At 47.6% G+C, this 22,678-nt stretch overlaps 1 protein-coding gene across 1 annotated transcript in view; it reads left to right on the top strand.

Moving 5' to 3' along the window:
• The first annotated feature begins 714 nt into the window (after positions 1-714).
• Positions 715-22,678, top strand: part of LRFN2 (leucine rich repeat and fibronectin type III domain containing 2) — a 170,962-nt gene continuing 148,998 nt past the window's right edge. The window contains exon 1 of the mRNA XM_030194605.1: positions 715-2,090. Within this exon, the coding sequence (XP_030050465.1) occupies positions 715-2,090 (1,376 nt within the window). The remainder of the gene's footprint in view (positions 2,091-22,678) is intronic.

Here is a 22,678-nt window from a genome sequence, read left to right as displayed (position 1 = left end):
CCTACATGTGGGTACAGTGGGTTTCGGGTGGGTTTTGAAGGGCTCACATTTACCAGCACAAGTGTAACAGGTAGGGGGGATGGGACTGAGTCTGCCTGCCTGAAGTATACTGCACCCATTAAAACTGCTCCAGGGACCTGCATACTGCTGTCAGGGAGATGGGTATGACATTTGAGGCTGGCATAGAAGCTGGCAAAAAATTAAAAAAAAATTTTTTAGGGTAGGAGGGAGTTGGTGACCACTGGGGGAGTAAGGGGCGGTCATTCCCGATTCCCTTTATTAGCCAACAGGACATTTTTTGTTGCCTTTTTAACCTGTACATTATCATTTTTCAACAATATTAGGTGACATGCCCCATGTGTAACTAGATGATGGTCTCTTTTCCATACAAGTCAGTATTCTCATGCATGAGCAAGTTTTGTATTCACTGCTCTCCTCCACAACATCCTTGCCAGTTCTAAAATGCATAACATTGCAATGTCTTTCCCTTCTCTCCTCTCCTGGATGCACTTGCTTGCTTTATTTCTGTGCTTGTCCCTCTTTTACAAATGTGTCAATGTGTACTTGGCAATCATCTCAAACCATATAAAGGAACTGAAACAAAAGAACCCATAAATAAACAATAAGCAAAAGAAACGAAATGAAACCATAAAAGAATCAGTCTTTGTAACATGGATCTTTTGTTCTGTTGCAGGTACCGTTGCTTGATCTACAATGGAAAAATTGCTCTGCGGTGTCCTGGTGTTTGGAATGGCAGTAATGGTCAACGCATGTCCTAAGTACTGTGTCTGTCAAAACCTGTCTGAATCACTTGGCACACTATGTCCCTCCAAGGGTCTCCTTTTTGTACCTTCTGACATAGATCGAAGGACAGTTGAACTTCGACTGGGGGGAAACTTCATTATAGCCATCAGCAGGCAGGATTTTGCCAACATGAGTGGCCTAGTTGACCTCACTTTGTCTAGAAACACCATTAGCTACATCCAACCCTTTTCATTTATTGACCTTGAGAGCCTACGATCTTTACACTTAGACAGTAATAGGTTATCCAGCCTTGGGGATGATATTTTAAGGGGCTTGATAAACCTTCAACACTTGATTATTAATAACAATCAACTGAGCAGTATCTCTGATGAAGCTTTTGAGGATTTTGTACAGACCTTGGAAGACTTGGACCTTTCATATAATAATCTCAAGAGCATCCCATGGAATGCTGTAAAACAGATGGTAAACTTGCACCAGCTTAGTTTAGACCATAATCTAATTTACCATATCTCGGAGGGAACATTTACGGAACTCCATAAGTTGGCCCGATTGGATTTAACTTCTAACAGACTTCAGAAGCTCCCTCCGGATCCCATATTTACAAGGTCCCCGGAGCCAATACCTACAGCGGCAACCCCATTTTCCCCACCTCTGTCTCTAAGCATCGGAGGGAACCCACTGCACTGTAACTGTGAGCTTTTGTGGTTGCGAAGGCTTGAGAGAGAAGATGACATGGAAACCTGTGCATCCCCTTCCAGTTTAAAAGGAAGGTACTTTTGGTATGTCCGAGAGGAGGAATTTATGTGTGAACCACCTCTGATCACGCAACACACCCACAAGTTGCTGGTACTAGAAGGTCAAACTGCATCATTAAAGTGTAAGGCCATTGGGGACCCTAACCCGGTTATTCACTGGGTGGCTCCTGACGATCGACTTATTGGGAATTCTTCAAGGACGGCTGTCTACGATAATGGCACTTTGGATATTCTCATCACTACGTCCAAGGATTACGGCACTTTTACGTGCATTGCAGCCAACGCTGCTGGGGAGTCAACAGCATCAGTAGAATTATCTATCATCCAGCTTCCTCATCTCAGTAATGGCACGGGCCGAGCAGCTCCACCCAAATCGAGGCTTTCTGACATCACCAGCTCAAGCAAGTTGAACAAAGGAGAGACAAAGGTTCCACCAGAGAGGGCTGTTGTGGTGTCAGAGGTGACAGCTACCTCAGCGTTGGTCAAATGGTCAGTGAGCAAGGCTGCTCCAAAGGTTAAAATGTATCAACTACAGTATAACTGCTCGGACGACGAAGTTCTCATTTACAGGTAAATGCTAATGCAGATTACTGGCTACACTGAGTGATATTGGGGGATAAGAAGCCAAGGGAATGTGGGGCAATGTGTGTTACAATTCCTGTGCAAATGAATTATGGCTTTTGGATACTTGTTTGCTGTTTTCCTAATCCTCTGCTGTAAAGCCGTTCCCTTCATGCCTTCAGTGTCAGCTCTTAGTGCATGGTTCTGTTATCTCTCAGAATTCATGCCTAATCTACATCACATCATACAACGATCTGATCTGTTCAGCAGTGTAAGATGCCGGCTCCCCTCAGAGTTGTTGTAATCTTGTTTTCTGACCAGAGACTTAACAGCAGCATGAGAGTGTGGTCTTTAGCCTCGGAAAGGTAAAAGAGCGAACAGCTGAGTCCTGACCTCACACATTGCAGCTCTCAAACCCTAAAAATTATGACAGTGGAGCTTAGGGAAAGATGAATGTTTTTCTTGTAGACTGATATCACTTGTGGCTGTTACTCATTTTGAGCCGGATTCTATTGAAGGTGCGGTGAGTAGCGCATATTAAATTGTGCGCTCGGTCAATGTACTTATGCTACTCAATTGAGTAATGAGCCAATTAGTCATGATAATTGGCCGATAACAACCAATTATCATTACTGGCAATAACTAGAATTTATGTGCGCTTTCTTTTAGGCGTATTCTAAAAAGAGGCATCCGTAAATTCCAAGGCTCATAGCTGAAAAGGGGGTGCAACAATGGGAGGAGTGTGAGCGTGTCAGGGGTGTCAATCACATTTACGGCACATTGTTATAGAATTCAGGGGAACATGCGGACATTAACACCAGGTTTTCAGTGTCATAAATGGCCATGCCTAAATGTATGTACATTCCCCCAGCTTATGCGCTGTTCTATAAATCATATCTTACTGTAGATGTGGTTTATAGAATAGCGCCAGGGTCACCGAGGGACTGGGCTGGGACCGGGGCAAGGCCGCTCCCGGGGCCCTGCCCCTGCCGTCCTCGCCGCCCCCCCCCCCCCCACCCGAGGTCACCGCCACCGCTCCCCCCTCCACTCCCCACCTGAGGTCGCCGCCACTGCTCCCCTCCTCCGAACGCCACCGGGCCAGGCCCCCTGCATTGAAATCGCAGTCTCACCTCCGTGAAAGCAGCGCTGCAGGCAGCAGAACGCCTCCCTTCGGCCCTCCTTCCCTTGTGTCCCGCCCTCGCGGATGTTACGTCAGACGAGGGCGGGACACAGGGAGGGAAGGAGGCCCGAAGGGAGGCGTTCTGCTGCCTGCAGTGCTGCTTTCACGGAGGTGAGACTGCGATTTCAATGTAGGGGGCAGACGGTCAACGACGGAGGGCGGGTGGGACTGCGGCGCCGGGTCCCCCTTGGAGGCCCAGGCCCAGGAAATTTTGTCCCCCCTGCTCCCCCTCTCGGCGGCTATGAATAGCGCTATGCATGTTATTCCGATGTGCCTACATTTAAGTCCCCTTATATAGAATCCAGCAGTTATCCTCCAACAGTGAGGTCCCTTTGGAATTGTAGCTTAAACTAAGCTAGCTCCAATTTAGAAAGTTAATGAAAATTGGGGGGGGGGGGGGGGGGGGGGGAGGGGCAGATTTGGCTCTTTAAGCTGGGATAGGGGTAGCGTCTTTAGATGAGCGTTATTTATCCAGTTATTTATTGTCGTTACACAGGATTAGACCGTCATGTAATTTTCTGGTAGTTACTCCTGAAGCAGGCCTTATGGCTGAAACACAGCTCGTGTTGACTCATTTATACTTTATCAGTAAAACTTTGCACCGCACCCTTGATTTGGGACATTTATTGTCACCGTTGATGTTTATGTGGTGGGAGTTTGAAGACAGGAGTTCTGACATGATGACGTTTTCATTTTTGATGCATGATTTATGTTATGTTCCATCATTTTATGGATCTGCTTGATGCGAGCTGTTACAGGCAAAATATCAAACGGTTAGACTGAAATCAATTTTAATTGATGCCCGAAATGTACTAACGTGTCTTGAAAGCAGCTTTTCCATTTCTGCTGGGAAATAAGAGAACAGTAGTGAAAATAATCCATACAGAGACTTCCTTTGAAAATATAGGGCTGGCCGGCAGTGGCGTTCCTAGGGGGGGGGGGGGCGGTGGGTGAGGTCCGCCCCGGGTGCACGCCGCTGGGGGGGTGCCGCGCGTGCCTGTCCTCCGTTGTTCCATGCTTCTTCTCTGCCCCGGAACAGGTTACTTCCTGTTCCGGGGCAGAGAAGAAGCATGGAACAACGGAGGACAGGCGCGCGCGGCACCCCCCCCAGCGGCGTGCACCCGGCGGGGGGGGGGGGGGTTCCTTCGCAGGGGTGTCCTTTCGCTGGGGGGGGGGATCCGCGCTGCATCAGGGGGGCGCTGCCCCCCGGGGGCGGGGCGCATCGGTGATCCACCCCGGGAGCCAGCCGCCCCCCAGGAACGCCACTGCTGGCCGGTGGGGATTGTGGGTTGTTTAGTGGCATCCCATTAACCGGTAGGGCAGTAGTTTCCATCCTGGTTCTGGACCCACACCTAAGTATTCTGATTTCCAGGGTAGCTACAGTGAATATCCATGACATGGATTTGTATATATCAGAGGCCCAGTGCATGAAGATCTATGCTATACATATTGTGATAAAGTCACCTCCAGGATAGTTGGGTTAAGGCAGTTTCAGTCTGAAATACAAGTCCCAGAAGGCATTGCAGGCAAGGAGCCAGAGGGTGAGATAAAGAACCCGGACTGGACTCCTAGCTGCAATCGGGGAAGACATGGGTGTAAGCTGGCAGGTTGTGTAGAGTGGCTGCCACTAGACGGAAAGAGAGTTAGGAAACCTTGTGTGCAGGAGCTCATCATTGGTCTCATTAGTCTAATGCTTAATTCAGCTGGTTTGGGGTGTGAGGAAGCTAATGGAAGGAGAATGATTGGTAGTGGTAGCTGAAGCCGGGGATTGATTAGGCAGGTGGGAAGGAGTCCCAGCAGTGGAGTTCAGTTCAGGAGAGAGAAGCAGAAGGAGAGAAGGAGTTGCAGGCTGAAAACCCTTGGGCAAGGAGGTCCCTAAAGTACTGAAGCAGGCTGAAATTCCTTGGGTGAGAGGAAGTCCCAAAAGTATTGAATTCACTGTGAAGCTGATGCAGGGGAAAACCCTTGGGTAGAAGGAGTCCCTAAAATATTGAACTCTCCTGAAGGTAAAGAGGATAGAAGGTAGAAAATGCTACTTGGTGACTGAACTGTGATGATGAACTGAAAGAACTGTTTGTCTTGGGAATTGAATTACTGTTTATTGTGCACTGGATAAAGAGCCCAGACTGGAGCCTGTAAGCCTGTATTGAATCCTGGTATGTGCTATGCTGCTGTTGGAACTGTGTACTAGAAACCTGCATGGAATAAAAGTCCTTAAGATTGGAAGTTACTGGTGGACATCTATTTCTTCATTGTACCAGGAGCCTGTGGCTGGAGGAGATTGTTCTATCCTTGGCTGCACAAGAGAGGTACCTGGTTACAATATCCATCATGGATATTTTGAATACTGAATTGGTTAGTTGGGTGTGCAGGACAGAGATGTAGTACACAGTGCCGAGGTCTGGCATTCAGGGTATTCAGAATGAACGTTCATCATATGCTTGCACATGCTATGGTCTAAAAACAAGGCTAATTTGCAAAGCTAACCAGCTCATTTTCGAAAGAGAAGGGCGCCCATCTTTCGACACAAATCTGGAGATGGGCGTCCTTCTCTCAAAGTCGGCCAAATCGGCATAATCGAAAGCCGACTTGGCCGTTCCTCAACTGCTTTCCGTCGCGGGGACGACCAAAGTTCACGGGGGGGCGTGTCGGCAGTGTACCGAAGGTGGGACGGGGGCGTGGTTAACAGATGGGCATCCTCAGCCGATAATGAAAAAAAAAGGGTGTCCATGATCACCATTTGGCCGACTTTACTTGTTCCAATTTTTTTTTTATGTCCAAGCCTCAAAAAGGTGCCCGAAATGACCAGATGACCACTGGAGGGAATCAGGGATGACCTCCCCTTACTCCCCCAGTGGTCACAACCCCCTCCCACCCAAAAAAAAAACAAAGTAAAAAACATTTTTCCAGCCTCTATGCCAGCCTCAAATGTCATACCCAGCTCCATCGCAGCAGTATACAGGTCCCTGGAGCAGTTTTTAGTGGGTACTGCAGTGCACTTCAGGCAGGCGGACCCAGGCCCATCCCCTCTACCTGTTACATGTGGTGGTAAATGGGAGCTCCGAAACCCACTGTACCCACATGTAGGTGCCCCCCTTCACCCTTTAAGGGCTATGGTACTGTTGTACAGTTGTGGGGAGTGGGGTTTGGGGGGGTTGGGGGGCTCAGCACCCAAGGTAAGGGAGCTATGCACCTGGGAGCAATTTCTGAACCCCACTTCAATGCCCCCTAGGGTGCCCGGTTGGTGTCCTGGCATGTGAGGGGTGATCAGTGCACTACGAATGCTGGCTCCTCCCATGACCAAATGTCTTGGATTTGGTCATTTTTGAGATGGGCGTCCTCGGTTTCCATTATCGCCGAAAACCGGGGTCGCCCATCTCTAAGGCCGGCAATCTGAACATTTAGGTCGACCATCTCTAAGGTCGACCATCTCTAAGGTCGACCTAAATGTTGAGATTTGGGCATCCCCGACTGTATTATCGAAACGAAAGATGGACGCCCATCTTGTTTCGATAATACGGGTTTCCCCGCTCCTTCGTCGGGCCGTCCTTACAGATGGGTGATCTTAGAGATGGGCGTCCCCGTTCGATTATGCCCCTCCACTTTACCTTGATAGCCAGTCCTATGTGTGTCTCTCAATGACTGCAGGTGAAAACCCCTGGAACAATGAATGTCCCTTGATGTGCATGTCTGTCTCTTAGGGACGTGATACAGTACAATCCAATTCTGACCCTGAAAAGGCTATATTTTAATGTAGCCCAAATCCAAAGGAGCAAAGACTACTGTATAAGTTTATGAATATTGGTAGAAGAATGAAAAATACATTTTGCTCATTGATCAAGAAACAGCTGAAATCATAGAGGCAGTTCAAATAATGGTTTTTGCGTCAGCGAGACAATGTACAGTTTAATTACAGCCTGAAGACTTGGCATATTATTGAGCATAATGCGATAACAGAGTTCCTTTAACAGCCTGAAGCTTGGGTCTTGGCAAATCACTCTTCACAATAAGCTTTCTAAAGATCACGCCAACACCCCCGCACATACACACAGTTATTAGCAGCGCTCTGCATTTTCAGAGAATCACGTTCGTGTCAAGACAACCTGATTGTATTTTAAATCCAGCCCTCATACCCTTCTGCATGCCTGCATTCCTGTGAGCAGATCCTTTACAACAAGGACATTACAGGTGTGGGATGAACGACCCTTTTTCAATAACACTTCCATCTTTCTAGCGCATCGCCTCCTTTCCCCATGACCGGAGAAGGCTTGGAAGACTGAAAACCCAAGTCTCTTTCTCAGGTCTGGCTGCAGTAGGGACTCCATGACAAGGATTGATCGTAGCAGTCCAGTGAAATGTGCACTGTAGCGCGTATTGTACCAGACTCACTGCTGCAAAGTCCAGAGGTCAACTTTAGCTAGAAGTCAAAACTGCACTTCGCTGAAAGTAAGGGTGAGGTCTTTGGGAGTATGGATTTGTGAAAGCATGCCATTCATCACTTTTACAGCTCTGAAATACTGGGTTATTCCTGTCTGCAATAGCAGGTGCTCTCCACAGCTCTTACATTGAAAGGGCAAAGTGCCTGGACGTAATCACAAGCAGTGATGGCAAGTGTCAATGTGTTTCGACTAAGTCTGTTCTGATAGATTGTGCAGACAGCTCCTAATGGAGACCATCTGATTGTCAGCTGCAGCTCATCCAGCAGAAAAGCCAAGAAATATAAAACTGCATTCCTACCGGGCCTAAATCACTAGTGTCTCCCAGAGGAAAACAAGAGTTTTAGGACTAGTTCAAACTTGGGGGAAACAATTGGGTCAATATTCAAAAGCACTTCTCTGAGTAACAGCACCTAGTATACAGAATACGCAGAGGCAATACGGGGGATGGTTTTGTTAGATTCTAACCTCAACCTACAAAACTGGTGTCCCAGAATGTTGAGCCAGACCAACCATCCCATAATCTCCTGCTCGTATGCACTGGTCTCTGAATGATCGTAGACTTATCTTACCCAACCCATTCTAAGCGCATTGGGAATCTGTTCACACTTTCCAAAAATACTAGGACAAGGGGGCATGCGATGAAGCTACAATGTAGTAAATTTAAAACGAATCGGAGAGAATTTTTCTTCACTCAATGAGTAATTAACCTCTACTACTACTACTACTTGACATTTCTAAAGCGCTACTAGGGTTACGCAGCGCTGTACAATTTAACATAGAAGGACAGTCCCTGCTCAAAGGAGCTTACAATCTAAAGGACAAATGTACAGTCAGTCAAATAGGGGCAGTCTAGATTTCCTGAAAGGTATAAAGGTTAGGTGCCGAAAGCAACATTGAAGAGGTGGGCTTTGAGCAAGGATTTGAAGATGGGTAGGGAGGGGGCTTGGCGTAAGGGCTCAGGAAGTTGATTCCAAGCATAGGGTGAGGCGAGGCAGAATGAGCGGAGCCTGGAGTTGGCAGTGGTGGAGAAGGGTACTGAGAGGAGGGATTTGTCCTGTGAGCGGAGGTTACTGGCGGGAACGTAAGGGGAAATGAGGGTAGAGAGGTAATGAGGGGCTGCAGACTGAGTGCATTTGTAGGTAAGAAGGAGAAGCTTGAACTGTATGCGGTATCTGATTGGAAGCCAGTGAAGTGACCTGAGAAGAGGGGTGATATGAAGTGACTCTGGAATTTGTTACCAGAGAAGGTGGTAAAGGCGGTTAGCTTAGCGGAGTTTATAAAAGGTTTGGACGGCTTCCTAAAGGAAAAGTCCATAGACCATTATTAAATGGACTTGGGGAAAATCCACTATTTCTGGGATAAGCAGTATAAAATGTTTTGTCATTTTTTGGGATCTTGCCAGGTATTTGTGACCTGGATTGGCCACTGTTGGAAACAGAATGCTGGGCTCAATGGACCTTTGGTCTTTCCCAGTGTGGCAATACTTATGTACTGATGTACTTAAAAGAGTGCTTTTTGGGGCCTTTTTACTAAGCCGCGTAAGCATCTACGCACACCTAACGCATGCCAAAATGGAGTTACCGCCTGACTACTGTGTGGCTCTTTGGTAATTTCATTTTTGTCGCACGTCCGATATGCTGAAAAAGAACTTTTCTTTTCGGACACACGTATCGGATGCGCGCCAAGTGGTATTTGACATACCTAGGTCATTATCTCCCAGTTATCGTGTGATACTTTACCACTAGGTCAATGGCTGGTGGTAAGGACACAGACACAAAATGGATGCACAGCAATTTTGATTTTGACGCCCGTCCACTTTCGGCAAAAATTTTAAAAAGGCCTTTTCTACAGGTGCGCTGAAAAATGGATCAGCGCACGCCCATAACCCACGCCTACCCTACCGCAAGCCATTTTTCAACGCACCTTAGTAAAAGGACTCCTTTATTTTTTAGTCCCTTTCCGATGGAATATTCTCCTCTCTTTCTAATATCTGAATTATCTTATGCTCATTTTAAAAGAGTGCTGAAAACTCATCTTTTTTCTTTAGCTTTTCAGTGATTTCTTTTTTTAATTTGTGGAGTGTTTTTGCGATGGTTATGCTGAGTGATTGTTGGTTTCTGTCCTATATTTTAATGGAGTTCTCTCTTGCTTTGTTCTGTTGACTTTTTTTTTTGTATTGTACATAGCTTTGATTTGCTTTGCAACAAAAGTAATTTTTTTAATTCAAATTTTCATTTTCATGTTATGGACATTTGTATTCCTCATTATCCAAATTGTTTTAATTCAATGTGACTTACATTTATCCAGAAATGAAAAAAATCATACAATAAAAAAATGATATAGACAAATTGTACAACACTTTTAAAACCTCACATCTCAATAAAAAGTAAACATACAGAAACATGATTACTATCCTTCAGAAAAAAAATTTCTAAAAAGATATATTTACAAAAAGTTAAATAGTTTCCCATCCAGCTCATTTTCGAAAGTGATCGCCGGCCATCTTCCGACACAAATCGGGAGATGGCCGGCGATCTCCTGAACCCAGCGAAATCGGTATAATCGAAAGTTGATTTTGGCTGGGTTCAACTGCTTTCCATCGTGGAGCTGGCGAAATATCAAGGGGGTGTGTGGGTAGGGTAGTGAAGGCAGGACAGGGGCGGGATGGGGGCGTGCTCACGAGATGGCCGGCTTCGTCTGATAATGGGAAAAAAAAGCCAGACTTGACGAGCATTTTGCCAGGTTCCTTTTTTTGTCACGACCAAGCTTCAAAAAGGAGCCCCAACTGACCAAATGACCACCGGAGGGAATCAGGGATCACCTCCTCTTACTCCCCCAGTGGTCACCAACCCCCTCCCACACTAAAATACAATAAAAATAAAAAGGTTTTTTGCCAGCCTGTATGCCAGCTTCAAATGTCATACTCAGCTCCCTGACAGCAGTACGCAAGTCCCTGGAGCAGTTTTGAATGGGTGCAGTGCACTTCAGGCAGGTGGACCCAGGCCAATCCCCCCCTACCTGTTCCACTTGTGGTGGTAAATGGAAGCCCTCCAAAATCCACCCAAAACCCACTGTACCCACATGTAGGTGCCCCCCTTCATCCCTTAGGGCTATGGTAATGGTGTAGAGTTGTGGGGAATGGGTTTTGGGGGGATTTAGGGGCTAAACAGCCAAGGGAAGGGAGCTATGCACCTGGGAGCTATTTTTATTTTTTAATTTTTAGAAGTGCCCCCTATCGTGCCCGGTTGGTGTCCTGGCATGTGAGGGGGGCCAGTGCACTACAAATGCTGGCTCCTCCCACGACCAAATGCCTTGGATTTGGCCGGGTTTGAGATCGCCGACATTTTTTTCCATTATGGCCGAAAAATGAAGCCGGCCAGCTCAAACCCGGCGAAGTCTGGCATTTGGCCGGGCCCAACCGTATTAATAAAGAAAAAAATGGCCGGCCATCTTTTTCAAAAATACGGTTGGCTCCGCCCGCTTGCGGCACCGGAGATGACCGCCCATAGAGATGGCCGGCGCCTTTCAATTATGCCCCTCCATGTCTCTTAATTCCTTAGGTAGAGAATTCCAACACTTAATATTCTGATAGTCAAAATCAGTAGAATGAACTGATTTGTAAACTAAGGGGGTCTTTTACAAAGGTGTACTAGCGTTTTTTGCATGCACTAAAAATTAGCATATGCTAAATGGTAAGACACCCATAGGAATATAATGGACTTCTTAGCGGTTACGGAGCGCTAAAACTGCTAGTGCACTTTTGTAAAAGGGACCCTAAGTTCTTACATGAGAAAAGAGTGACTAACCCCTGCATATTTCCTGGAGCTAAACCATATAATATTTGATACACAAAAGTGCATAGATTAAAGGCTAGACGACTGGAGGAGTAGGGTAGGCTGGCTCTTTCCACGCCACAAGGTAGACGTATGTACAAATATAGTTCTTTATTGAAAAACACCAAGAGGGGCATAATCGAATGCGAACACCCATCTCCATGGGCGTCTATTTCCGAGGACAGGTCCGCGAAGGGGAGCGCCAGACCATATTTTCGAAAAAGATGGGCGTCCATCTTTTGTTTCGATAATACGGTTGGTGCCAGGCAAATTCTATCCATGTGATACATTTCGCAACCTGGTACAATCAATGGTACTCAGCCACTTAGGTTACTGCAACGGAATTTACGCAGGATGCAAGGAACAGACTTTAAAGAAGCTTCAGACCGCTCAGAACACAGCAGCTAGGCTTATATTTGGAAAAACGCGATATGAGACCACAAAACCCCTCCGCAAAAAACTACACTGGCTCCCAATTAAAGCACGCATTACCTTCAAAATCTGCACCACAGTTCATAAAATAATCTACGGAGAAGCCCCTGGCTATATGACAGACCTTATCGATTTACCAACTAGAAACACCTCAAAATCAACACGAACATATCTAAATCTGCATTACCCAAGCTGCAAAGGTCTCAAATACAAATCAACTTACGCATCCAGCTTTTCCCACATAAGCACACAACTCTGGAACGCATTACCAAAAGCCTTGAAAATGACGCAAAACCACCTAAACTTCCGGAAATCTCTAAAAACTAACCTATTCAAAAAGGCATACCCTGCCGATCCAACCTAAATGCCTGATCTCTGCGACACAACAAAATTAAAGCGCGTAACGGACATAACTCATTTCCTCCGCTGCACGCTTCCCTAAACGTGACTTTACCACAGGAACTCTATCCTCCCACAATATCACTTTGCAATGTTCTCACCGGAGCTGCCAAATGCCTTCCGGTACTATGTAAGCCACATTGAGCCTACAAATATGCGGGGAAAATGTGAGATACAAATGCAAGAAATAAATAAATAAACGGAGGAGGGTGAATAGTGGAGTGCCACAGGGATCTGTACTGGAACTGGTGCTATTTAACATATTTATAAATGATCTGGAAATTGGAATGACAAGTGAGGTGATTAAATTTGCAGATGACACAAACCTAATCAAGGTTGTTAAAGCACATGCGGACTGTGAAAAATTGCCGGAACACTTTAGGGAATTGGAAGACTGGGCATCCGAATGGCAGATGAAATTTAATGTGGACAAATGCAAAGTGATGCACATTGGGAAGAATAACCCAAATCATAGTTACCTGATGCTAGGGCCCACCTTGGGAGTCAGCACCCAAGAAAAAGATCTAGGTGTCTGCCCAGTACGCGGTAGTAGTCCGTTCAGAACACGGCTGCGCGTCTTATCTTTCGCCTGGATCGATATACTCATATCACCCCTCTCCTCAAGTCACTTCACTGGCTTCCGATCAGGTACCGCATACAGTTCAAGCTTCTCCTACTAACCTACAAATGCACTCGATCTGCAGCCTCTCAATACCTCTCTACCCTCATCTCCCCTTACGTTCCTACCCGTAACCTCCGCTCTCAAGACAAATCCCTCCTTTCAGTACCCTTCTCCACCACCGCCAACTCCAGGCTCCGCCCTTTCTGCCTCGCCTCACCCCATGCTTGGAATAAACTCCCTGAGCCCATACGCCAGGCCCCCTCCCTGCCCATCTTCAAATCCTTGCTCAAAGCCCACCTCTTCAATGTCGCCTTCGGCACCTAACCACTACACCTCTATTCAGGAAATCTAGACTGCCCCAACTTGACATTTCGTCCTTTAGATTGTAAGCTCCTTCGAGCAGGGACTGTCCTTCTTTGTTAAACTGTACAGTGCTGCGTAACCCTAGTAGTGCTCTAGAAATGTTTAGTAGTAGTAGCCAAAAAAGCAAACAGAATGCTAGGAATTATTAGGAAAGGGATGGTCATCAAGACCAAGAATATTATAATGCCCCTGTATCACTCCAGAGGCGGGAGGGAGGAAGTAAGAGGAAGTATTGCCTATTTGGGGAAGGAAGTGAGAGCTCTGCTGATTCGGTGGGGGGGGGGGGGGGAGCTCATATGGTTCCACATTAGGACTCACCAACCAGGAAAGGGATCTAGGCATCATCGTTGATGATACTTTGAAACCCTCCACTCAGTGTGCGGTGGTGGCTAAGAAAGCGAATAGAATGTTAGGTATTATTAGGACAGGAATGGAAAACAAAAATGAGGATGTTGTAATGCCTTTGTATCGCTACATGGTGCGACCACACCTTGAATATTGTGTGCAATTCTGGTCACCGCATCTCAAAAGTGGACTTAGAAAAGGTACAGAGAAGGGCAGCAAAAATGATATAGGGGATGAGACGACTTCCCTATGAGGAAAGGCTAAAGTGGCTAGGGTTCTTCAGCTTGGAGAAAAGACGGCTGAGGGGAGATTTGAGAAAAGTCTATAAAATAATGTGTGTAGTGGAACGGGTAGACGTGAATCGCTTGTTTACTCTTTCCAAAAATACTTGGACTAGGGGTCACACAATGAAGCAACAAAGTAGTAAATTTAGAACACATCAGAGAAAACATTTCTCACTCAACGTGTAATTAAACTCTGGAATTCGTTGCCAGAGAATGTGGTAAAAGCAGTTAGCTTAGCAGGATTTAAAAAAGGTCTGGATAATTTCCTAAAAGTCCATAAGCCATTATTAAGATGGACTTTGGAAAAATCCACAGCTTTTTTTCTAGGGGATAAGCAGCATAAAATGTATTGTACTGTTTTGGGATCTTGCCAGGTCCTTGTAGCCTGGATTGGCCACTGTTGGAAACAGGATGCTGGGCTTGATGGACCTATGATCTGTCCCAGTATGCCAATACTTAAATACTTATATAGGAGGAGGGAGACCACGGGGGGGGGGGGGGGGGGGGAATAATGGGAGGAATGCCAGACACTGCGGGGGAGGGAAGCAGGGAGGTCTTGAATATAAACTGAGATGCAATTTTTCATACCTTCTTTTAACCATAAACTATGAGCTTATATTCAAGTATATAAACATTTTAATTCCTTCCTCACTCACGGATTATTTTAATTCATAATCTGTATGCTTGTGGAATGAGAGAGAATGATGGCAATAAGGATGAATGACAGACCTTTTCTTTACAAAGATTTTCATTCGTGGTCAGTGTTAGACTTTGAACACATTTTGCTCAAGCTGAAGGGGTGCTAAGGGAAACGAAATCGTGCACGATGGCTGCATCAACCATTCCTGGAAATGCCGAATAGGCTTTCAAAAATCTAATTTATGACCAGATGGCTTATTGTTTAAGATCTTGTCTTTCTCGACGTCAATTTAAACAGTGAACCCTTATTGACTTGTTAAGACAGGCTTGGCATTTGTCTTTCCTTTTCCCTTAGAAACATTATGTCCGAATAACAAAGTTTACTCTACTTATTTGGATTTAGCTCAACCTTTTTTTATTGGTAGCTCAAGGTAAGTTACATTAGGTACAGAAAGGTATATTTCCCAGCCCCACAGGGCTTGTTATGTAGGAGGTCTAGTAACTAAGCTGTGTAATGGCATTAATGTTTCTTGAAAGGCAATTAACTTATGCTAAAAGTCTTAATACTTACTGATTATTTCCATTTATATAAGTTATTTTTCAACTCCAATTGGGCCCGATATTTTGCCCAAATGCTTGCACGCATGCACATGGAATAAAGCAGTCTGCCGAAACTTGGCCAGTTGTACTTCCAGTCGTGCTGTCAACTTCAGATCCACCCCTGTGAGCATCAGCACCGGGATGCAGTTAAAGAGGACGACACGTTTTTTTTTAATGCCCCCTCCCCCACACCTAATCCCTAGTGGCTCAGAGGCAGATGCACTAAACCTTAATGAGCCTTTAATGACCCTCCAACCAGGAAATTTTGATCCGTTGCATGCATCAAAGGGCTTTTACCGAGGAAGCCAGCAGCTAACGAAAACGGAATGCAGATGAGCAATTAGTGTACAAACCCCATTGAAACGAGATGCACTAACCTTTTCCGATTGCCTTTACGCAGGAAAAGGGCAGGAAATCTAACGAGAGGTCTGTACCTCTCGTTAGGACAGCTCTGTGCCAGGAAAAATCGTAAAGTGAAAAAACAAGCAAACTGTGAGCCAATCCCAGCACATTAGCAGAGCTAAAAGCGTTGTGATTGGTCAAAAGGACATTGCATTACATATGTCCAAAAGAGCTGTGTTTAAGCTTAAAGAAAACGTTTCATAAACCACATCAAATAAAAAAAATAAAAAAAGGATCGGGAGGGGGGCAAGGGCGCTCGTCAGGAGCGTCCTGTATGGATGGCCTTGCCCCCCCCGCTGCTCCCCACTTTTTGCCGTTTCCCCCCCCCCCCCCACGAAAAAGCGAAACTCTAGCAGCCCCGGTCCCCCTCCCTTCCTGTTCTTCTTTTTTGCAAAAGCTAGCTCCGCCTCCCATCATTCCTCTGCCCCCGTGCCCCGCCCCCGCTGCCCCCCCTGAGGTCGACTATGCCGCTCCCCCCTCCACTGAGACCCCCCTCCCTATTACCGACCCGAGCAGCGCCTCTCACCACTTTCTGAAGGCGCTGAACGGGCAGGAAGATCTGTTGTTGGTCGCAGAGTCTTCATGACGTCTCTTCTTCCCTGGCCTAGGCCCGCCTCCTTCTGACGTAAGTAACCAACGTAGGTTACTTACGTCAGACAAGGGCGGGCCCAAGAGCAAATAAGGGATGTCCTTTCCTCTTGGGCCCGCCCTTGTCTGACGTAAGTAACCTACGTTGGTTACTTACGTCAGAAGGAGGCGGGCCTAGGCCAGGGAAGAAGAGACGTCATGAAGACTCTGCGACCAACAACAGATCTTCTTCCTGCCCGTGCAGCGCCTTCAGAAAGAGGTGAGAGGCGCTGCTGGGGCCGATAATAAGGAGGGGGGTCTCGGTGGAAGGGGGGAGCGGCGTAGTTGACCTCAGGGGGGGCAGCGGGGGGGCGGGGCACAGGGCGGAGGAATGACGGGAGGCGGAGCTAGCTTTTGCAAAACAGAAGAACAGGAAGGGAGGGGGACCGTGGCTGCTACAGTTTCGCTTTTTCGTGGGGGGGGGGAAGCGGCAAAAAGCGGGGAGCAACGGGGGGGGGGCAAGGCCGTCCATACAGCATGCTCCTGACGAGCGCCCTTGCCCCCTCCCGATCCTTTGGTTTTGTATTTTTATATTGGTGCAGACCGGGTAGCCATGTGTTTGTGTTGTGGCTTTTTTTGTTGTTGTTTTGACGTTTGCAGCATGCGCAGAGCAGCCAGCAAAACGCTTGGCTGCTCTGCGCATTCTTTAGGGGCCGATTACAGACGGGGATTACGATGTTTTGATACATTGTACTTTTCAATACCGCACCAGGTATGTGTGACTTGTTTTCTTGGTGCATTCTTCGTTTTTTAAAAATCGTTAGGGACTTTAACGATTTAGATTTTTTAACGTTTGGTTGATGCATCTGCCTCTTAGTGTTAAAGAGGCTGATGCTATACCCAGATTCTCTCTTCCCTCCACTGAGTGAGCTTTCCACCCAATGCCACTGTCAATATTCTGCCCTATCACTGGGTGATTGGCATGCCGTTCAAACCAGAGTATGGAACATCACTATGAGAAGACTCAAACTCTTGAATGAAAATCTTCTTCAGTGCAGTAATCAGCCAAGGAAAAATAACTTACAGTTCAGATGTGCTGGAGTTTTTTTTTCCTTTGCAAACTGGGTGTCTTTTCTCAACCAGCTATCTCTCAAGCAAAAGAGGCTGGGAGATTTTCAGTAACACGCTGGATAGCAATACTGTTCACACTTTTACACTGTTGTATGTCTCTTCAAATTTTATGCACAAGCACAGAGAACTGCGCTTAACTGTAGGCGCTTACAACTAGGTCTGCTCATAATAGTTAGGCGCAGTTACGCACTAAATGCGATTCTATAAAGGACGCATACTAGAGAATGACACGGGGATGGGGAACGGCAGTAACAGTGGGGATGGGGACGGTAACAGAGCTCACGGGGACATGACGGGGACAGATCCCATGGGGACGGGGTGGGGACAGGGAAAGATCCCGCGGGGACGGGGTGTGGATGGGGACAGAGCCCACAAGGACGGGAACAGGGGACAAACTTTGTCCCTGTGTCATTTTCTACTTTGAAGCCTGTTAATGAACTGGACTGTTATTTATGTTTAAGTGATGCCTACAAAGATATTTTGATTTTTTGGAAAAACAAGCAAGCATACCGGCCACAAGTAGCAAACTTTGCATGGGAGATCCTGTACATCCTGCTACCAGCACATCTTCTAAGAAGACAACTTCTATTCCAGGAAGGACTGTTTTGAGATTATTGATGATTTCTTATTTATCCACAGATTTAAAAACCATAACAGTGCTTTATAGGGCATATTTTTCCCCTCTAGGGTAGGGTTACCATATGTCTGGATTTACCCGGACATGTCCTCTTTTTGAGGACATGTCCAGGCGACCGGGCGGGTTTTGCCAATCTGCCCGTTTGTCCAGAAATCCGGGCAAACGGGCAGATTACTAGCCTCCCCTCCCCTTACTTACTACTGCCCTGGTGGTCTAGTGACCTCTTCTGCATTCGGGGCAGGAAAGAGCCCCCTCTTTTTTGCCCGGAGCGCTGCCCTGCATGCTTCCTTCCTGTTGCTGATCTCGGCGCCAATTCAAAATGGTGGCCGAGAGTTGAAGTGACCTCGCAAAACTTCAACTCTTGGTGGCCATTTTGAATCGGCACCGAGATCACAAACAGGAAGGATACATGCAGGGCAGCGCTCCAGACATTTCCTGCCCCGAAGAGGTCACTAGACCACCAGGGCAGTAGTAAGGTAAGGGGAGGGGGTGACGGGGAGGGGGGGTGATGGGGTGTGTGACATGGGGGGCGGGGAAAATGTGACAGGGGCGAAGCGAGTGAGTGAAAGGGGGCGGGTGGGTGTGAAAGGGGGTGTGTGGTGGGGCGGGGCATGTGTCCTCCTTTTTGGGGGACAAAATATGGTAACCCTACTCTAGGGCATAGAGAACGTGTTGTATTTTATACCCCTGGACATTTTAACAGTGTGCATTAGGATTCCTTGGTGTAGTAGAAATCACCTATTGTTGGGGTTGGAAGGGTAGAGGGTGGTGGTGGGAAGGAGGGTTATTATAGCTGCTCATTGTTATTATTGTTCTCTATTTGGGAGGGGATGGGGTGGAGATGGAAACAAAGCCCTCAGGTGGAAATGAAAACGGTAACGGAATTCAAACATGCGTGGGATAAGCATAAAGGAATCCTGTGCCGAAGGAATGGATCCTCAGGAGCTTAGTCAAGATCGGGAGGCGAGGCTGGTGGTTGGGAGGCGGGGATAGTGCTGGGCAGACTTATACGGTCTGTGCCAGAGCCGGTGGTTGGGAGGCGGGGATAGCGCTGGCAGACTTATACGGTCTGTGCCAGAACCGGTGGTTGGGAGGCGGGGATAGTGCTGGGCAGACTTATACGGTCTGTGCCAGAGCCGGTGGTTGGGAGGCGGGGATAGTGCTGGGCAGACTTATACGGTCTGTGCCAGAACCGGTGGTGGGCAGCGGGGCTGGTGGTTGGGAGGCGGGGATAGGCCTGGGCAGACTTGTACGGTCTGTGCCAGAGCCGGTGGTTGGGAGGAGGGGCTGGTGGTTGGGAGGCGGGGATAGTGCTGGGCAGACTTATACGGTCTGTGCCCAGAAAAGGACAGGTACAAATCAAGGTAAGGTATACACATATGAGTTTATCTTGTTGGGCAGACTGGATGGACCGTGCAGGTCTTTTTCTGCCGTCATCTACTATGTTACTATGTTGCTATTTGTAATTTATACACAACAGTTGCACAGCATATTGTTCCTTTTTATATTTTAATAAAAAGATTTAAATATAAAATCATAAGTGTTTGAGGCTTCTGCAGATGAGGACAGAGCCCACAGGGACAGAACCTGCAGGGATGGGGACAGAACCCGCGGGGACGGGGCGGGGACGGAGACAGAACCTGCGGGGATGGGCTGGAGACGGAGACAGAACCTACGGGGATGGGATGGGATGGAGATGGAAACAAAACCCTCAGGGACGGGGCGGGGACAGAGACAGAACCCATGGGGACGGGGCAGAGACAAACTTTGTCCCCGTGTCATTCTCTAACGGATACCCCTTATAGAATCGCGCTATGCGTGTTCAATTTTCAGTGTCAGATTTTAGGCGTTACTTATTCAGGGGCCCTTTTACAAAGCAGAGGTAGGGCTACCGTGCATGTAGCACATGCCAAATCACTACTGCCTGGTTAGCGTGCCCACTCGGCGGTAGTTTCGAAGTTGGTGCACGCTGTTCCCCACGGTTGAAAATATTGTTTCTATTTTCTACTGCCGGGAGTGTTCTCAGCAGTAATCTGCAGCTCAGCCGCATTGACACGCACTGAATGAGTACTCTGCATGTATAGCGTGTGAGCTCTTACCGCTACGTCAATGGGTAGCGGTAAGGGCTCAGGCAGTAAATAGCCACAGGCTACTTCTAATTTACGGCCCCCATTAAAAAGAGCCTTTGTCCCCTCAGCAGTAAAATAGAGCCCAGTGTGCCAAAAACACAGACCCACACTACCGCAGGCCACTTTTTACCACAGCTTAATAAAACGTAGTAACATAGTAGATGACGGCAGAAAAAGACCTGCACGGTCCATCCAGTCTGCCCAACAAGATAAACTCATATGTGCTACTTTTTGTGTATACCTGACCTTGATTTGTATCTGCCATTTTCAGGGCACAGACCGTAGAAGTCTGCCCAGCACTAGCCCCGCCCCCACCACCATCTCCCCTAAGCTTCTGAGGATCCATTCCTTCTGAACAGGATTCCTTTATGTTTATCCCACGCATTTTTGAATTCCATAACCGTTTTCATCTCCACATCACAGCCACAGAAGAAGCAGGTGACCTATGTCCCCTCATTGCAGAGCTTCATTTCAGTTGAAAGATACATCTCCGATGCATTTATGCCACAGATGTGTTTAAATGTCTCTGTCATATCTCCCCTCTTCTGCCTTTGTTCCTGATTAGCTTTGTATGGTATATGCAGGGTTGCCAGGTAGAAATTTTTTTTCCAGCCCAATCCAGGCCAGAAACCAGCCCAAAACCCGCCCAAACACAAACCCCGCCCCTGACACCCCCACCCCCGCGTCACCGGCCCCGCCCCCGCCGTCACCGGCCCCGCCTCCCACGTCATCGGGCCCGCCTCCCCGTCATCAGCCCCGCCTCCCCGTCATCGGCCCCGCCTCCCACGTCATCGGGCCCGCCTCCCCGTCATCAGCCCCGCCTCCCCGTCATCGGCCCCGCCTCCCACGTCATCGGGCCCGCCTCCCCGTCATCAGCCCCGCCTCCCCGTCATCGGCCCCGCCTCCCACGTCATCGGGCCCGCCTCCCCGTCATCAGCCCCGCCCCCGCCGTCACCGGCCCCGCCTCCCACGTCATCGGGCCCGCCTCCCCGTCATCAGCCCCGCCTCCCCGTCATCGGCCCCGCCTCCCACGTCATCGGCCCCGCCTCCCACGTCATCGGCCCCGCCCAAAACGTCACTAACCCCGCCCAAAAACGTCACTAACCCCGCCCCCCGCGGCCGAAAAAAATCAAAAGCCGCCCAAAAAGCCGCCCGGAAGCCCAAAAAACCGCCCAAAAAACCGCAACCTGCCGCGGGCAAAAATTTCCCGCGGCGGGTCGCGGAAAACCGCCCAATTGGGCGGTAAAACCGCCCACCTGGCAACACTGGGTATATGGAGATTGAAGAAGTTAGGCATTGCAGCATTGAGCAAAACAACCACAATGCATTGCTGCAGAAAGTGATAAAACCACCCAATCAAAGTAAAACAGATGGAGAGGGCAGGACAGCAGATTCAACAAAATATCCTACTTACAGAACTTTGGTAACAAATTGGAATGAGCAGATTCAACAGTAAGACATCTAAATATAACTGTTATATGTCACAGTTTGAGGTGAGGAGGATTATGGGCATGCAGCTGTGATCTGGCAAGCTGTGTTAACCTACGCATGCCCGCTTTAACTTTGGGGCTGTACGGTGTGTGCAGGAAGGAGGGTCTTCCTTTGTTGGATTGACGAAAACGAGAGGCTCCTCTGCTAAAGTTTAGTTTCTAAATATATCATTTAGTCTGGTTTCCAGAAATGCATCCAATGGTTTTGATGGCCTACAGTTCAGACACCATTGTCTGAGGTTAAATAAACAGCAATTTGGAATCTAGTTTCGTTTTGAAGGCAGTGACTGCGCATTAAGAAATGGAAATGACAAGCTGCATTTACTAAAAATTCATAAAATAGCAATTCCAGGGAGCAGTGAAACATCTTTTTTATTGTAAAGCCTTGTTAATCTGTATTCCGTTTTGAACTGCAGCGAGATTTCATCCCACGTAGGCACAGAAGTATTCACCTACACAAAACTGGTTATGAGTAATAAAGTCTGTCTGAAGGAAACCTCAACCACTAAAAAGTAAGTTTTTTTTTGTCCTACATTTGAGCGATATGAGGTCAATATTAAAAGGGTTTGTTGGGCAAATGTTTGGAGTTAACTAGACAGAATCCTTCTTCTGCTCACCAGCTAAATTTTGGTTAGGCAGCTTCATAAAAAGAGGCATGTTTGAAGGTGTCTTGGGGCAAGGGAAAGTTTTATTTGACCAGACAATAAAGTTAGGCAGATACAGTGCATTTTTTCTAGCGTAAAAGGTGCCGGTACTCATATGCCAGGCCACTCTTCAGGGGTGGGGTGATCACTGAGAGACCCACCCCACAATGGCCAGGCCCCTGCAACCAGTCACAGAATCTATGACAAGGCAGAATTGGTGCGTAGGTCCTGAGCAACCTACTCCTCACTGGCCTCCCGCTTAGCCATCTCTCCCCCCTTCAGTCCATTCAGAACTCTGCTGCATGCCTTATCTTCCGCCTGGACCGATATACTCATATCACCCCTCTCCTCAAGTCACTTCACTGGCTTCCGATCAGGTACCGCATACAGTTCAAGCTTCTCCTACTAACCTACAAATGCACCCGATCTGCAGCCCCTCCTTACCTCTCTACCCTCATCTC

Source organism: Microcaecilia unicolor, chromosome 3 (assembly GCF_901765095.1).
Source record: "Microcaecilia unicolor chromosome 3, aMicUni1.1, whole genome shotgun sequence".
In the NCBI taxonomy this organism is placed as follows: domain Eukaryota; kingdom Metazoa; phylum Chordata; class Amphibia; order Gymnophiona; family Siphonopidae; genus Microcaecilia; species Microcaecilia unicolor.
This window is presented reverse-complemented; position numbering and strand designations above follow the sequence as displayed.